The 16,187-nt window shown below is 33.5% G+C and overlaps 1 protein-coding gene across 1 annotated transcript; it reads left to right on the forward strand.

The window, feature by feature from the left end:
* Positions 1-1,598: 1,598 nt before the first annotated feature.
* TRIADDRAFT_57979 (uncharacterized protein) lies at positions 1,599-5,376 on the forward strand (the record flags this gene model as incomplete). Its single annotated transcript, XM_002113950.1, has 8 exons — positions 1,599-1,733; positions 2,854-2,916; positions 3,738-3,828; positions 4,051-4,127; positions 4,463-4,579; positions 4,849-4,947; positions 5,065-5,151; positions 5,314-5,376. 8 exons carry the CDS (start codon positions 1,599-1,601, stop codon positions 5,374-5,376), a joined length of 732 nt encoding a protein of 243 aa, XP_002113986.1.
* Positions 5,377-16,187: the final 10,811 nt, after the last annotated feature.

Genomic DNA, 16,187 nt, shown 5'->3' on the forward strand with positions numbered 1-16,187 from the left:
AGTAAGTACACACTACTGTACACTGTACAGTAGTACTGTATTGAACTCAAATTGAAGGCATAGAGCGTACAGTAGAAGCGGCTAGAAAATAGATGAACTTATTCCTTGATACTACTTCTGGATGTTGCACGGGCCACTAGAAAGAAATACGTGTCGACACTACTTGCATACCTACATAGTAAAGTAGAAGAGCCCGCTGAGCACATCAAGCGATGTTCAAATAAACTAAAATAGTTTACTGTACACTTGAGTGTACAGTACACTAAATGTCCCTCTGTTAGTGGAGAGTCGAGTACAGTACTTTGGAACAAAGTACAGTGTAGTGAACATACTGTACACTGTACAGCATAGACTGTAGGCCGTCGAGGATACTGCTATTTTGCCAACAAGTCACTCTACTCTATACTCTACAATATGGTCTGTACCCGTGTACCGGTAATGGCGATCGCTAGCAGCGTTGAGTCTCGTACTACATGGACTATTAGGAAAAAAATCCCTGGACTGGAAACTCTATTGGACGGACAGACGTCTGGCCTGATTTGGTCAAGAACTTGGGTCAACCACTTCATTATGACAATGCTTTAGTATGCTGACAGTCGATCCTGAAGGGACTGATTTTTTTTCTAAAATAACTAAAAACTAAACTAAAATAGTTTACTGTACAGTACTGTACACTAATGTCCCTCTGTTAGTGGAGAGTAGAGTACAGTACAGTACTTCGGAACAAAGTACAGTGTAGTGAACATACTGTACATTGTACAGCATAGACTGTAGGCCGTCGAGGATACTGCTATTTTGCCAACAAGTCACTCTACTCTATACTGTACAATATGGTTTGTACCCGTGTACCGGTAATGGCGATCGCTAGCAGCGTTGAGTCTCGTACTACATGGACTATTAGGAAAAAATCCCTGGACTGGAAACTCCATTGGATGGACAGACGCCTGGCCTGATTTGATCAAGAACTTGTGTCAACCACTTCATTATGACAATGCTTTAGTATGCTGACAGTCGATTCTGAAGGGACTGATTTTTTTTCTAAATAAAGTACGACTGTACTGTACTCAGTGTACTATACTGTATAGTAGTGCATTTTCCACATCTTCGGCCATGTCTGTTATGAAAAGTCCGTCTATCTGAGGAGAGTTTCCAGTTCAGGTATTTTTCCTAGTAGTCCATCGTAGTGATGCAGTCCATGGTCTAGTTGAGTCACTTGAACGTTTCGTCACATGATTACAGTAATATACTGTACTGTACAGTGTACAGTACAGTCTAAGAATCACGTGCGAGGCGTACTGTACTGTACTGTACTGTAAACTACAGTGTACAGTGTACAGTACAGTTTTACTGTACTGTACAGTACTGTACCTGGGTGAATTTTGATCAAAGCCTCTACAGTACTGTACAGTACTGTACTGTAGCTTTTTCCCTTACAGTACATGTACACTGTACAGTACTGTACATACTGTACTGTAGTACAGTCACATAAATACCAACACGGCCGTTTTTGGTTTCATAAAAACATAAGCAAAGACTAGAATATTCGGCAAGCAAGAAGCGTTTTTTACTTTGAAGAACGAGATCAGAAAACGGCCAAAATGGATAAGATTGGTAGTTTTCCTCCTCCTCCTCCAGCTTACTCTCAAGCATTAAGAGAAGTACCACGGCTACCGAGCTGTTGTTTATGCTGTAATGTGCGCACTGGTACTATGGTGCTTGCAGTCTACCATATCGTAAGTGGCGTGACGTGAGAATTCTTGTGTATCAGTCGATAGATTGGAGAAAAAAAAATCAATTTCAACTCGTAGTAGTTGTTGTTCTCTTCTTCGTCATTCAACTTGTAGCAATGCGTTAAACAAGGCAAACCAGTATCCCTACTGTAGTTTTTTTTCTTGCATCAACTAACTATGGATGAAAGTACATTGCCAGTCAGCGCAGTGATGATACTCTATAGTGTTTCCGATGAATGATTTGAGTTCGGATTACAGTAAGGGAAAGAAACAGTCAGCTCCAACGTACTTGGTATTATTACGCATTATTTATTATTATGATGATTATTATTGTAAATTATGGATGCAGTGCGTGTATCAACAGAAAAAAGGAATGGATTGCCTTGGATTGGACACTTTATAGTCATCTCTGTAATATACGTACACTATATAGTCCTGTGATCATGATTCCAAACAGTCTCTGACCAAGCCGATTGATCGTATACTCGTAACTTTTGTAATCCTTCGATTGTTGCCATCCAATTCTGACAACAGGCCGTACATATCACATAGTGTAGGCTTAACCCAACTCATACAGTCTACATGGTTACAGGATTGTACTACATTAATATCATTGATAGTCTTTATACGTACATTGAATTGATCGAACAACCTACTCAACTATACTTTAGCTCTAAAATACTGTATCTTAGTGACTTACCACTCGCTACATCTACTCAATGACCCATACTATATTAATAACATTGATATATAACACTATAGTGTAGAGTATACTATAAAGCGCTGGTATCTTCCATGCGATATTAAGTACTAAAAGTACTATATATACAGTACAGTGTTTTCTTTCTATCGCGAATTATTGTTACATCTAAAATCTTACTACTTTATCTACTGTTTCGCTAGTGCATATTCCATAGAAATTTTTCAATCTATCGTACATCGTACTACCTCAGACTCGTTTCGATCAAATTCAGCCTTACCCATTTGCAATCGATGAGAGATGAAAAAATGGTGCGATCAGTTGATCGCGACACAGGAAAGTGCTACAGTATGGAACAGTATGATCGACTCCAAGTATCGAGAAAAAGTGATGAAAATTCTTCTCACTTGTAATTACTATCAGGAACTACTTGTAGTCCCTGAAACTACACACAACATGCTTGAAATCATGTTGGATCCGATACTGGTTTGAACGAAAATAGCAGAAAGACTCCAAGCACAAGTCTTACTTCTACGGTACCCAATACTACTGTACAGTACTATACTGTTTACTTAGCTATACCGTATAGAGCAATGTATAGTAAAACAGATAGTTTGCAGAAAAATTCAAACACCCATGAATAATCATTGAAATTTTTCCTCAATGATTAATAGAATCTCTGATATAGATACAACCAAATAATGAAATTCATGTCCCTTAATATTTTATCGGCTAAGGGAGTAAAGTAGATTTGATTCTTTTCTGCATAAATTATCCTCCTCAACTATTGCTTCAGTAAAACTCATAAGTACAGTACTGTACAGTAATCCTTTGATACTGCCGAAATAAGTATATACAAAGCTTGGTCAACTGGCATCATTTATTGACGTTATAATATTATATTATCAACATAGAGAACTGGCAAGAAAGTAAAAATCTGCAATAGCGTAACATTGTATCTACCTTGAGTTTTCGACAACGAGGAAGCCTTCTAGCTAGTCATGGACAGCTAGATGTTTGCTCAGTAGTCTAAGAAGTGAATTAATTATCAATAACAATTTTCTGACGTTACAGTAGCTAAGTTGCACCATTTATAAAGGCACTTGTAGATACCGTTTTTACGTTTTAAGTATTAATCTTTTAGTGCTTCCATCTTATCATACGATCCAAATAATATATATATATATATACGAGTATACTGTACGCGTACATGTTAATAGGTTAAGAAAGGGATGTAATTATTTAGAAATGGAGCACACTGCCTGTAAGTGTTCCATTTACTAACTTTTCTATATTTAATGCTGTAGATACTGAATGTTATTGTCATCGCCGCAACCATCTATGCTTTAGTTGCGAAAGATCTATTCGATATTGAATCAAAACTTCAAATTACTCCGAGTAAGTCTAGCTTGGTCACGGCACTTTATACAATTTGCCTCCAATGACCGTATAACGTGATCCTGTTGTAGCATAGTCATTGACGGTTGTATGCTTACACACCAACTAAAACCAATGAATGAATTGTTGATTTGCTCAATCTCGATACGGCCAAATTTTGACTGAAATACTAATATTTAATTTTTTTGCCCATTTATTATGATTGATGCCTTGCTATTAAAGCCTATGCTGCTATGACTATAACATTGGCTGTTGCGTTAATCTTCATATCCGCATCATTATTACATGGAACTCGAAAGGTAAGTGTACAGTATAGGTTGACGATTAAAAAAATGATTTAATTACTAAATATTGTTTACAGTGTATGTCGTAATCAGTTGTTGTCATAGTTATCTTAAAGAGAGCGATTTAATTTAGAAGTCGTAGTTTTAAATAAGTTTTTGCATTCCATGTAATCGTCCGAATTGCCGCTCAAGCTATTCTATAGACCGTATAGCTTCGACTGCGATACGAGAGCATTTCTTTCGTTGCAACTTCTTCCATGATGATCCTGCTTTTATTTTGCTCTTTTTGTTAAACGAAAAGCAGCTAGTTTTACTAAAATGCCATACTTAAATTGCTTTGTCTGTATTAGCACCGGCCCGGATTACTATTGCCTTTCTTTTGTGTCCAAGTTTTCGATTTGGGTCTTGCTACCATTAGCACGGTCTATTACGCTACGGACTTTAGATTAATGCATTTAAAATTACAGGTAAATCTAAAGTAATATTAACAAATAATTACATGCGATCGTATTAAATGCTAGTGTAATAAAACTATTGATCAGGATATTGGTTTGACTTGTAATCTATTGCTTCTCGGTGGTATCGTGATTATCAGTTTTTATGCCTTACATGAACTTCCTTCTTACTTCGTATAGCTGGAAGCGAAAAACGTTATTAATTCTTTAAAATAATAAATGGTAAATGCTAAGAAAATAACACGGATTGATATCTCCTATATCTTTTATTATTTTATTAGGAATTATATCAAGCTTTTAATTTAGATGAACTATCTATTAGCCAACCTGTCTTTAATGGGGTTTTCATCGGAACAACTGTATTTCTGTATCTATTGAAGGTATGATAAGGAATATACTTAGCCTTTCTCTCACTTGGCTAATATTAAACTGACATGCATATCTTTACACGCTATTCGTCACCAATCTCAAAATTTTATACTCCAACCACTATTTAGTTTTATTTTGCGACATGTGTGTGGAAATGTTACAAGTTTTTGCAAATAACCGAAAACTTACGTGGGCAACCGGAATATTATTTGCAGGTAAAAATTATAATTTTTCAATTTGTATTTTAAATCTCAGGAATGATTGCAAGTAGACACATTGAACTTGTAATTAACATAAGAGCCCATTTAATTCTTTTCTTAATCAATTACTTCCTTTAATGCAAACTTATCATGAATCGTATTTTACGTTATGCATAGGGACCTGCAGTAGCAGATTCTAAGATGAAGCTTCTAAGTGAATCTCCACCGGCATATGAGTAACAGCTATACAGTTTCGTTATGGTCTTACATTAAACCATAACTTCGAGCCTGGTAGTCAAATTGCTTCAGCAAGACTACAGGCGTTATTTCCTGTATAATTATAGTGCACAAGTGTCCTTACTTATGAAAGATATTTAGCGTTATTATAGTACTTCTACATCATTGTGTCTTTGTAAACTTTATGCAAAAAGTGTTTTAATTTTGCATGTTATGCAGGATTATTGCTGTGATTGAGACAGGGTTTATACTTCTTATTCGTACTAAAATAGTGTAAAAGTTTCCATAATTTCTACTCGTCATTTGCTAACTTAATGTCACGTGCGTATTCTTTTCAGTTACATCTTTGTTTCATCGTCAAGGGTGATTTATAAACAATCATTTTACAAAGATAAAAATATTATTGATTTTTAAGTATAATAAACTTTTCTATTTTTACAATTAGATAGTATACGAGTATTTGACGTTATAATCGCTTTCCTAATTTTCGTCAAATCAGCCTGTCTCTGCACCATAACAAAAGAATGCTTTTCTAGTTGAGATACATGCAACCTTAACGGACCCGTCATTACAACCATTGATACGCTAGGCTATTCTTGCGACAATATCTGAACTTCTATAAAATCGAAATTGTACACTATTTTATAGGTATTATTAGTTAATTATATTATGTACTCCGAAAGATATTACTATGCTCATTTATGTTATTACCGCAATATGGTAATGAAATGAAGTTTGAAACGTACTATCTCTAGATATGACCGATACCTTGAGATATGATATAAAACTGTAGCAATGGTCAATTACTTTCTCGGAAGGATATTACCATGCTCATTTACGCTACTACTAAAACTTCGAGGTAAATCAAAGTTTTAAAATATCACTCTATATATGACTGATATCTCAACCTATGACGTCTAACTGGTAGATTTAATGTACTACAATATACATTTATAGTGCATTCCTAGCACACCCGAGCCTTGTAATGAGAGTAAAAATGATTCTACAATTCTATTTGCCTTTTCCAGTATCATGCCTGTTATACCGTAGTCTGCATCGCTTAAAATACTTACGATAACGTATTCGTCAGTAGGCCATCATTAATGCAATTATCTCCTCGGACTGAACTACGAAACCTAGACTATTAAGTACAAATTAATTTAGAGTTCTTTTAGCTATGCAGGCATCAATTAATTTTACTCACTGTCACGTAAAATTATGAAAGTGTGGTATTATTTATTTATAAAAATATGTGTGATAACAGAATTACTACTAGTAAATTTTAAAAGCTATACTACAGCGCAACAATTAATAATATAAATATCTGCAGTCATTGACTAGAGTAGTTTAACATTTCATCTACTAGTTACATAAATAGATAAAAATTTTTAAAATCTCTATTGCATTATGAACGTGACTTACAAACGTATACAACTGATATCCAAGTACCTGAACAATGCTTTGAATATGAGGACAATTATAGAAAACAACAGATCTTCGCTACCGACAATATCAATTACAGAATATCTAGATGTAATTTCTATACAGCAACAAAATCGAAGTAATAACATTGACGTATAATTTATTCATACTTCGAAAGAGCAAATGTGTGCCATATTTTCTTAGTCTATAATCTGCAGGGATATAGTACGGTACTTTATTTAAATACAGTAATAATTATAATTAAATTTATATCCCGTATTTGCAGGCTGTTATCAAATCGGAATCGACGACAGCTAGATGCTGCAATAATATTATTATTATTAATCCCTATAGATTTATAGTTTAAAATACTATGCCTTTCAATCAATACGAAAAGTTTTACTTGTGCAAGAATATATTTAATACAGTACGAAATTTTTAATAGCAGAAATAACGATCGACAGATTAATTATATAAGAATAATTCTATAAGATGACAAACACTATATTTCTGATTATATACATATTTTGACAGATACCCATTTAGTCAAAGTCGTAATCCGAAATTGCTTTTGCGTACCGAAGAAGATAAGTTCCAATAAAATGTGTCGATCTATAAAACTTATGCCCTAGTATGCTATAACTTCACCAATTATTATGCAGCGGAACTACAGCTATCGTATATCTAATACATTGCAATTTATTAGAGCAAATCGCGATTGGATATGCAAGGTTAGCTAATTTGGCTATGAAATATGGCTATTACGTTACTTGTATCGATAATATCTTTGCTCTTACTTCATACTATTTATAATTCTATAGCAATGATAATATCTCCGCTAAAATTACCATAAATTACATATGATTCTAAATCATAGCTTCAGAGTATTCATAACTTGATTGCCTATTCAGTGTTGATGTAGAGCTATAAATTGTACTTATTTTTAGTAAAATTTATGACTCGATATATGGAATTTTTACTTCGCTTTGTACAGTATCCTATTACACGACAAATGCCTTGGTCAACAATTTTGTAGAATAATTTTGACAGTACTTTATTCAGACATTTTTAAGACAATAATATTAAAAAAAAATCAATTCCCTAAACAAAGACTATTTTATACTGGATATTACACTTAAGATATCATTTTACTATTTTTTTTCTTTTATCTCTTGATCAACTGCGTTGTTAGGCAGAAATTTTATACAATTTGTGCTAATTGTGCATCACATTATTTTACATTTCAATAGTTATATATCACAATATAATTTAAAACTCAGCTGCACTTTCTACTTTTAGTTCAAGATTCCGGTCTCAATCTTTACTCTATATCGCTTTGGTTTCGCGATATTAGGGCTCTAATTAAGAATAAATTAGTAATATTAAAACGACCTTAGAAATTTCGTACATTTAATAGCATTATACCGTTTGTAATATTATGTTAGGAATATGAATACTGTAATACTTTTAATAACAAGTGTAACTAGAGACATCAAATTTATTATTAACAGCAGATTTCTATCGACGTTCGTAAAAATACATTGTACATATGATCTATCTTCTGTAAATCAATAAGCGTAAAGTGCATACGCACCTTATGCGAAATTTATTACCATCGATAGTCATTTTAACAATAATTTTGACTGTAATGTATGATAACTAAAGGATATTGATCTTCTACCTCAGTGATGTATTGTATACATATATTTATTATTCCATCGCTATGGTTAGAAAGTCGGCGTTTATAACTATAATAATAGTACCACGTAAATTGAAAGTATTAGATTTCTTATTGTCTAAAGTTATTATATTATGGATAGTATATTAGCCCACTAGGATGATTATTTAAAGGAAAGAAGATCATCTGTCACGTATTCAACTTTTATCTTTAGTTTATTTTTCATCATTCATGGATATGATCAATCAGGCGATACAAGCTTATTAATTAATCACTAATTTATTTTATATTGCATTTAGATTTAACAAATTATATCCTAATAGCTATTAACAAAAATTCGGTAGCTAATACACGTATAGGTAGAAAATATCTAATTAGAAGGGTGTCTCATTATTATCAATTGTAGAAGAATCAGACCTATCAAGGTTTAGAGTAGTCATTATTGCACCATGACATATTTTAACTAGAGATTGCAATATAAGGCCAGCAAACAATATCCATAGAGAACATAATATTTAATCAAATTTCCTTGCGCTAATGGGATAAAAAGTTAGCAATATGTCCGGATAAACAATAAAATACCCGTATAATCTAATTTGTTATCGGCATCTATTATTGGTATAAAATAAAGCTAAAATAATTAACCCCAAGGTCGTGATAGCATTGTTGAGCGAGAAATGTGAATGATACATATTCGATATATGCAGTAATATTACGACAGTATAGAAATTTTAATGCTTGTTATAAATCTAATTAACTAAGCTTATAATGCACTAGTGAAAATAACATTCTAACGGGAAGTATTTTTATCACTGAGAAAGGTGTAAATGTATTGGCTATCAATAAAGCTGAAAAATTTAAATATAATAATTGTACTAGCACGGTAGAACTCCATAATATCATAACTAATTCAAAAGAACTTGCCAAAACAAACTCTATCAAACAATTAAATGACGCATGTACCCAACCAGGTACTATACTATCACATATAACGTGATTAATTATAATTATGACCTGGTGCATCTATGCGTAGTCAGATGTAATGTTAGTTGAGAAATACATTTCACCGTATCGATTTAGAGTTAAGAAATAAAAAATTTCTTGATATGAGCAGTATCAAATCTCATTTTCTAGCTATGGATCATCGCAAATTAAGAGTAAAACTTGAATAAATATCACTTGCAAGATTCTTTTCCCATCGTATTTAATTATTTGCTATATAAAATATTATTAGAGTGTGAACAAATGGCATGATTGCTAATGGCCTATGTTACATATACCGCACAATATACTTATACATTTAAGCAATATATCAAGATAAATCTAGCGTATAAAAGAAGTAAAATCTATGGCCGTATAATTTTTTTCGTTAAGTTTAAAAATTGTACCTATTTCTAAACTATAATGCAAATACTTTTAGATATAAGTACAAGAGTGAAAAAATAAAAAACAAAAACCGATATTTAAGCTGCAATTTTTTTTACAGTTTTTATACCTTTACATTAGAATATTATTAAATATTTTGCGAATAATGACAAGTAGCTAACTATTCAATTACTGTATTTGCATTAATTTACCTCAATTTTATCAATAGCTAAAAAATAAAAAAAAGGTAAATTTTTTGTGGAAATGGTGGTAAAAGGCGTAAGAATCTTAGAGTTCGTTCACATAGATCAAATCTCGCCAGTTCTAATAGATTTGTGATTGCAACACCATAGTAAGTAAAAAAAAATTGCTATTATGTTTATAGCTAACTTTATCCAAATTCATATCGGTAATAATAATTCATAAATGTAGTGAAAACATAACTAGCACAGAGCTAGAGCAATAATACAGATGATATGGGAAGGAGGAAATTTTGTAGATGTGCTACCAGGTAATTAATAATATAAAAGGTACATTAGCAGGTGTATGCGGTTATAAAATTCTCTTTTCCTTACAAATAATTATGTACTATTGTCTCGAGTTCGCAGATACTGCAATACTTAGTGTTAGCTGCTCCGTATTCTTCTCTCTTTATAACCACATGGTATCATTATACAGTACAGAGATATTATGCGAAGATATTTATGAATTTTTGACATTGGTGACGGCTTACCTTTTAGTGGTAATACATCAGTCATAGTCTTTGATTTTATACGTACAACGGGTACTTTAAAGCTAGTAGATCCGATGAAAATTAGAGCAGCTAAGTTGAGAATATATTGTTATGGCAATCAATTATTAAATGCGATATGTGTATTACATTTATTAAAGTTCCTTAAACCGCTACATACTTGGATATCATTCTGAATAATTCTTTTGAAATAGAATCACATTGAGATTTTTTTAAGAGCATAAAATAGTCACTGTGAAGGTAAAAGTGAATTAATCTGCTGTTGGTTAGTCTATGTACCATATTATGGAATTAAAGCTTCCTTATACTTTTAATATATGGTAAAAGTCACAGAATATTTTCATAGCTATAGTTTAGCAAGCATACGATTGGTATACCAGAACATAAGGCAAAAATCTTTCGATTTAACCAAGCACCCGCAAATGTATCTCAGTTATTTTAACAAATTAATTGATTCTTATAATTATCAATTCAACTAAGTTGCATCTTTGTGAACCTTTTGAATATCAAGAACTTCTCGATCTAGCCGTAGGTCTAAAAATGTACTCCTGTAATTTTAACAATAAATCGATTCTTATAATTATCATTTCAACTAAGTCGCATCTTTGTGAATCTTCTGAATATCAAAAATTTCTCGATCTAGCCGTAGGTCTAAAACTGTACTCCTGTAATTTTAGCAATAAATCGATTCTTATAATTATTAATTCAACTGAGTTGCATCTTTGGAACGTTATAAATATCAAGAATCTCTCGATCTAGCCCTACGTCTAAAAAAGTATTCCTGTTGTTCTATCCATAAGTTGATTATTCTTATTCTAGCCACGCTGCATCTTTGTCAAGCTTATCAACATCAAGAGTCCCTCGATAGGTAGGCATATATCATAAAAAAGTATTCCTGTTATTCTAGCAATAAATTGATTCTTATAATAATTATTCCAACTAATTTGTATCTTTGCGAACCTTATAAGCATCAAGAATTCCTCGATCTAGCTATACATCTAAAACAATAATCTAGTTTTTGTATCAGTAATTGATTCTTCTTATCATTATTCCAATCACATAAAAATATAACGATAGACACTTCTTCAGTACGGTATTAATATCATAATATTTGGGTTTTAAACTACAAAATTTGTACGTGACCATAGTACAGTAATTGCATAGATATTGCGTAATTTCAGGATTAATATACACATATACCATAATGAATTAATTATATAACGGAGATATTTTGTAAGCATAAAGAATAGCATCGATACTAACTGGCTAATACACCGGCATTAAGCATTAATAGTAATGAACTGATTATGGCAGTAAGAAGGTCGTTATCGTCCTCCATGTAAAGGTGGCATCATGATTGATAGTTTAAAGGCAATCAGTTTACGCTGATAGAGCTGATACCGTTGGCTTTATTTGTGTTAATGTGTGTGCAAGATGGATATTACTCATCAGTATTTGAACTGATTTAGACACCGTGTGCAATAGAGGTTGATCTAGTCAGTGGAGCATTGATGTAAACTGACAGCAAACAAGAAATAAGAACCCGCTAAGTGTACTCCATAGTTTGTAAGTGGATGATACTACGGTCGCAACACAATCAAGTCCATCGCCACAATACCATAAAGTCTTATAGTGGACTAGCATACAGTATATACGTTAAAGTGGAACGTTGTATCGTGAGAAGTTCATTAGGATATGACTTTAATTATGTAAGTTGCAACCTAGCACAACAGACTGCGAAAATTGAAGAAAATTATAAATTGATATTTAACACTACCGCAAGTATGCGTGTATATCGATGATTGTCTTTTCTATTTTGAGCGTCTAATCTTAACCATTTTGGCTGTCACTTAAGATCAAGAATTACCTCTTGATAGAATCAGTTAGTAATGTGTGTAGGTGATTGATTGTAAATTGCTTAGATCATTGCGGGAGTGCCAAGGATATTTTAGTTTTTGTAGCAACTGTCTATGTCGAAGTGTAAAGCCTGATAAATATACAACGGCATGCAAACTGTGAAAACATGTTTTGTTGTTGTGCAGAATTGAGTTGGATCTTTAAGTACAATATTATAATAAAAATGGAATTTGTTTCATGAAATCCCATGCAGGCATTCAGCTATACATTTTATATAAGTAGGAGTCGCCTAGCCATTAGAATAGGAATAAGTAGAGCCCTTTATAGAGGGAGGTGCATATCTACAAAAAGCAATTGTAATGTAAATGTCTTCAGTCTTTTTTTGTTAACCGCATTATGGCTAATTTATACAAATATCAGTGTTAAGCACAATGTTGGCGATCCTTTAAGGGCCATATGTTGTTATATGGAATGCAGACAATGTAGAGATATAAAGCAGTCATTGTACTATGTTGATATTTACTTTCAACATTATAAATATGCAGTTCGTTATTTAGGTTACATTCTTGCTTTTCTTAGGATATAACATGTACAATGCAAGATTGTAAGACCATTTGTAAAAGAGATAGATTTATCTTATTAATTATAATGCTATTACGCTATGATGTCTTTAGACGTGATTCTAATGACTTCAGTTTTTAATTAATTTTAGCCAATAATAATATTTTTATCAGAAAAATAATTAGGCTGAAGTTAGTGTAGTATTCTTATGCCAAACATTACATAATATGATTAACTTATAGGATCAGAAATTCAGAATACCAGAACTACTATAGATGGGTTCTATCCTCTATCCTTTTACTCGTATTCATTTACAAATGATTTTATTTTAGATGTTATGTAAGCGTATAATATGATTACCTTGATTGAATCCGAATAGAACGAGATAGGTTCTATCCCCTGTCCTTATATTAATTTGTAAATTATCTTATGTTCTATTTGGATTCATTCAATTTACAGTACAGTATTCTTGTCTAGTTTTTATCCATCTTTCGTGGCTAGGGTTTTATCGTATTGTACATTTTCAATTTTAGTTACAACTAGCGTATAGTAACTAGTCAGCAATGGATGTAAAATGCATTTCCGTCATAAGTATTGTAGGCGACTGTAAAAAATGAAATGTATCGACTTTTCGCTGGATAATAGTGTAATCGCATACGCTCATTTCGTATATTCGTCTTAGACGTCGGAGATGTATGAGTGTACAGCAAATTAATCCAAAATTGATCTCCTTCGATAGCGGCTTGCCTAAAATATACACGGCAATAGCTGGGAAATTCCCCTTATTTTTTAGTCGTTGTTAAATGAATCGTCGTTTGTCAGATAGACGTATATGCACATTGCTGAATGTATCTTGTTAACTGTCCAAAATTGCAAATTATGGTCATTACTCAGGTCTAGGAGGATTCCATCCTATGGTGGAAAGATATACCTGTACATGATACGAATGAAGTACTGTATCTGTAGTATACGTTACTGATCGAGGACGTCCATTCGATTGGACTGGAGCAGATTCAGCGGTGTTGATCGGTGAAAAAGTTTTCGAGATATTTTTTCTCATTATAGTTATGCTCACACATAACATAATTTATTGGATAGATGGGACAAGAAGTTGCCATTTTCAATAGCTCTGCCAAGTCTTTTAGGCAGGATATAAGAGTACAGCTTACTGCATGTGATTGATATGATGCAGAGGAAAGAGATCGCTTTAGGCCGTATAAAAAAAAAAGCATTTCCACATTGCGGCACTGATTAATATTATATTGACAGCTTACTACTCGGATATTAAATCAGTCGTGTGCATTTAATTTTCCTTTATACTGGTAAAAAAGTGATTGCAACTTGTAAGTCATTTCAAGTGTAATGATTAGAAATCAATGTGATGGATTAATATTTTAATGGAGGCATGATTGATTTTGGAGGCAAATACTACTCGTATAGGCGTATTAACCCAGTCGTATACACTAAGATTTCCTTTGCAGAGGCGAAAAGAGATTGTAAATCCTTTCAAGTATCAAGGCTAGAAATGGATGTGTAGCCTTTCTACATTTCTATTCAATATAAGCAAGATCGATTTTCGAGTAGTCTGACTGTATGTTATGAGTTCTGTGAACTTCTGTCCACTGGAAGGGGAAGCTTAAAACGCTCGATGAATCTAGTCCAGTGCACTGAGCTCTTCCATTGCATTAGTGAAAAGTGATTTAAAGCCATTTCAAATGTAAATCAATCTTTTACAAAGGCAATATCAATTTAAGAGCCAAGTATAGCATACTGTTTTTGGCCAACTACGAAAGAAAGAGAACCCTATTAAGCCGTAGAACAAGGAGTTTCATTGCAACACGAATTCATATTGGCGCTAGTATCTCATTTAAATCAGTGGTATACAGTGAATTTTCTTTTACACTAGTGAAAAGCGATTGCAAGCCATTTGAAGCGTAAAGCCTACAGAAATCAATCTTTATCCATCAATATTACATGAAGTCAAGATTGATTTTACGGTGAAAAAGTTGGCGAGCAGCTCGGCGACGCTTCTTAAGCGCCAGGGTTTCATTTAAACTAGTGACATGCAGTGAATTTTCCTTTGCACTAGTGAAAAGTGATTGCAAGCCATTTGAAGCGTAAAGCTTACAGAAATCAATCTTTATCCATCAACATGAAGGCAAGCTTGATTTTACAGTGAAGATTCATTTTTGAATTTGTAACAAAAAGTTGCATTAAGTGCTTGGATGATCTCATTTAAACCAGTGATATGCAGTGAATTTTCTGTTACACTAGTGAAAAGTGATTGCAAGCCATTTGAAGTGTAAAGCTTACAGAAATCAATCTTTATCCATCAACATGAAGGCAAGATTGATTTTACAGTGAAAATTCATTTTTGAATTTGCAAAAAAAAGTTGGCGAGCAGCTCGGCGACGCTTCTTAAGCGCCAGGATCTCATTTAAACCAGTGGCATACAGTGAATTTTCCTTTGCACTAGTGAAAAGTGATTGCAAGCGATTTGAAGCGTAAAGCTCACAGAAATCAATCTTTATCCATCAATATGACATGAAGGCAAGATCGATTTTACAGTGAAAAATTCATTTTTGAATTTGCCCCAAAAGTTGGCGAGCAGCTCGGCGACGCTTATTAGAGAGACATCTCTCCTAGGGTAGCCCATCCTGTCCGTCTATCGTCCGTCATCCTAGCACTCCGTAGTGACTGTGGCGTGGTTTGACTCAGGGCTTGGTACAAAAACAAACAAATCCTGCTGTTGTGGATGGCGCTCGCTTTGAGTGTGTACTGTACCGCGTCAGTGAGTCAGCGTAAGGGTACAGTACGGACGTATTGGCGTGTTGGCGTGCCACTAGCGGAAGTGTACGGCACAACAGTTGATGGGCTACATGGCGTGGTTGTAGCAAGAGTCAACCGCCAGACGACACGATTTAGTACTGGAGTGAAGCGTATCAATGGGTACGTACCGTACTGCATGTCGTGTTTCCTGTTTACTTGCAATGACAAAAGAGTGACGTAGAATTTTCTTTTCTTTCCAATACAATACCATCGATCCAAGCAAAACAATACATAGTGGATCTAAGTCCAGTATATAATGTGAGCATCGAATTGCCTTTGCTCATCTAATTTGTATATCAAATAGGCAAAAGGATCGCCAAGCCAAGACGATCTCATCATCCTGTATTAGCA

Source organism: Trichoplax adhaerens, genomic scaffold (genome assembly GCF_000150275.1).
Source record: "Trichoplax adhaerens TRIADscaffold_7 genomic scaffold, whole genome shotgun sequence".
NCBI lineage: Eukaryota > Metazoa > Placozoa > Uniplacotomia > Trichoplacea > Trichoplacidae > Trichoplax > Trichoplax adhaerens.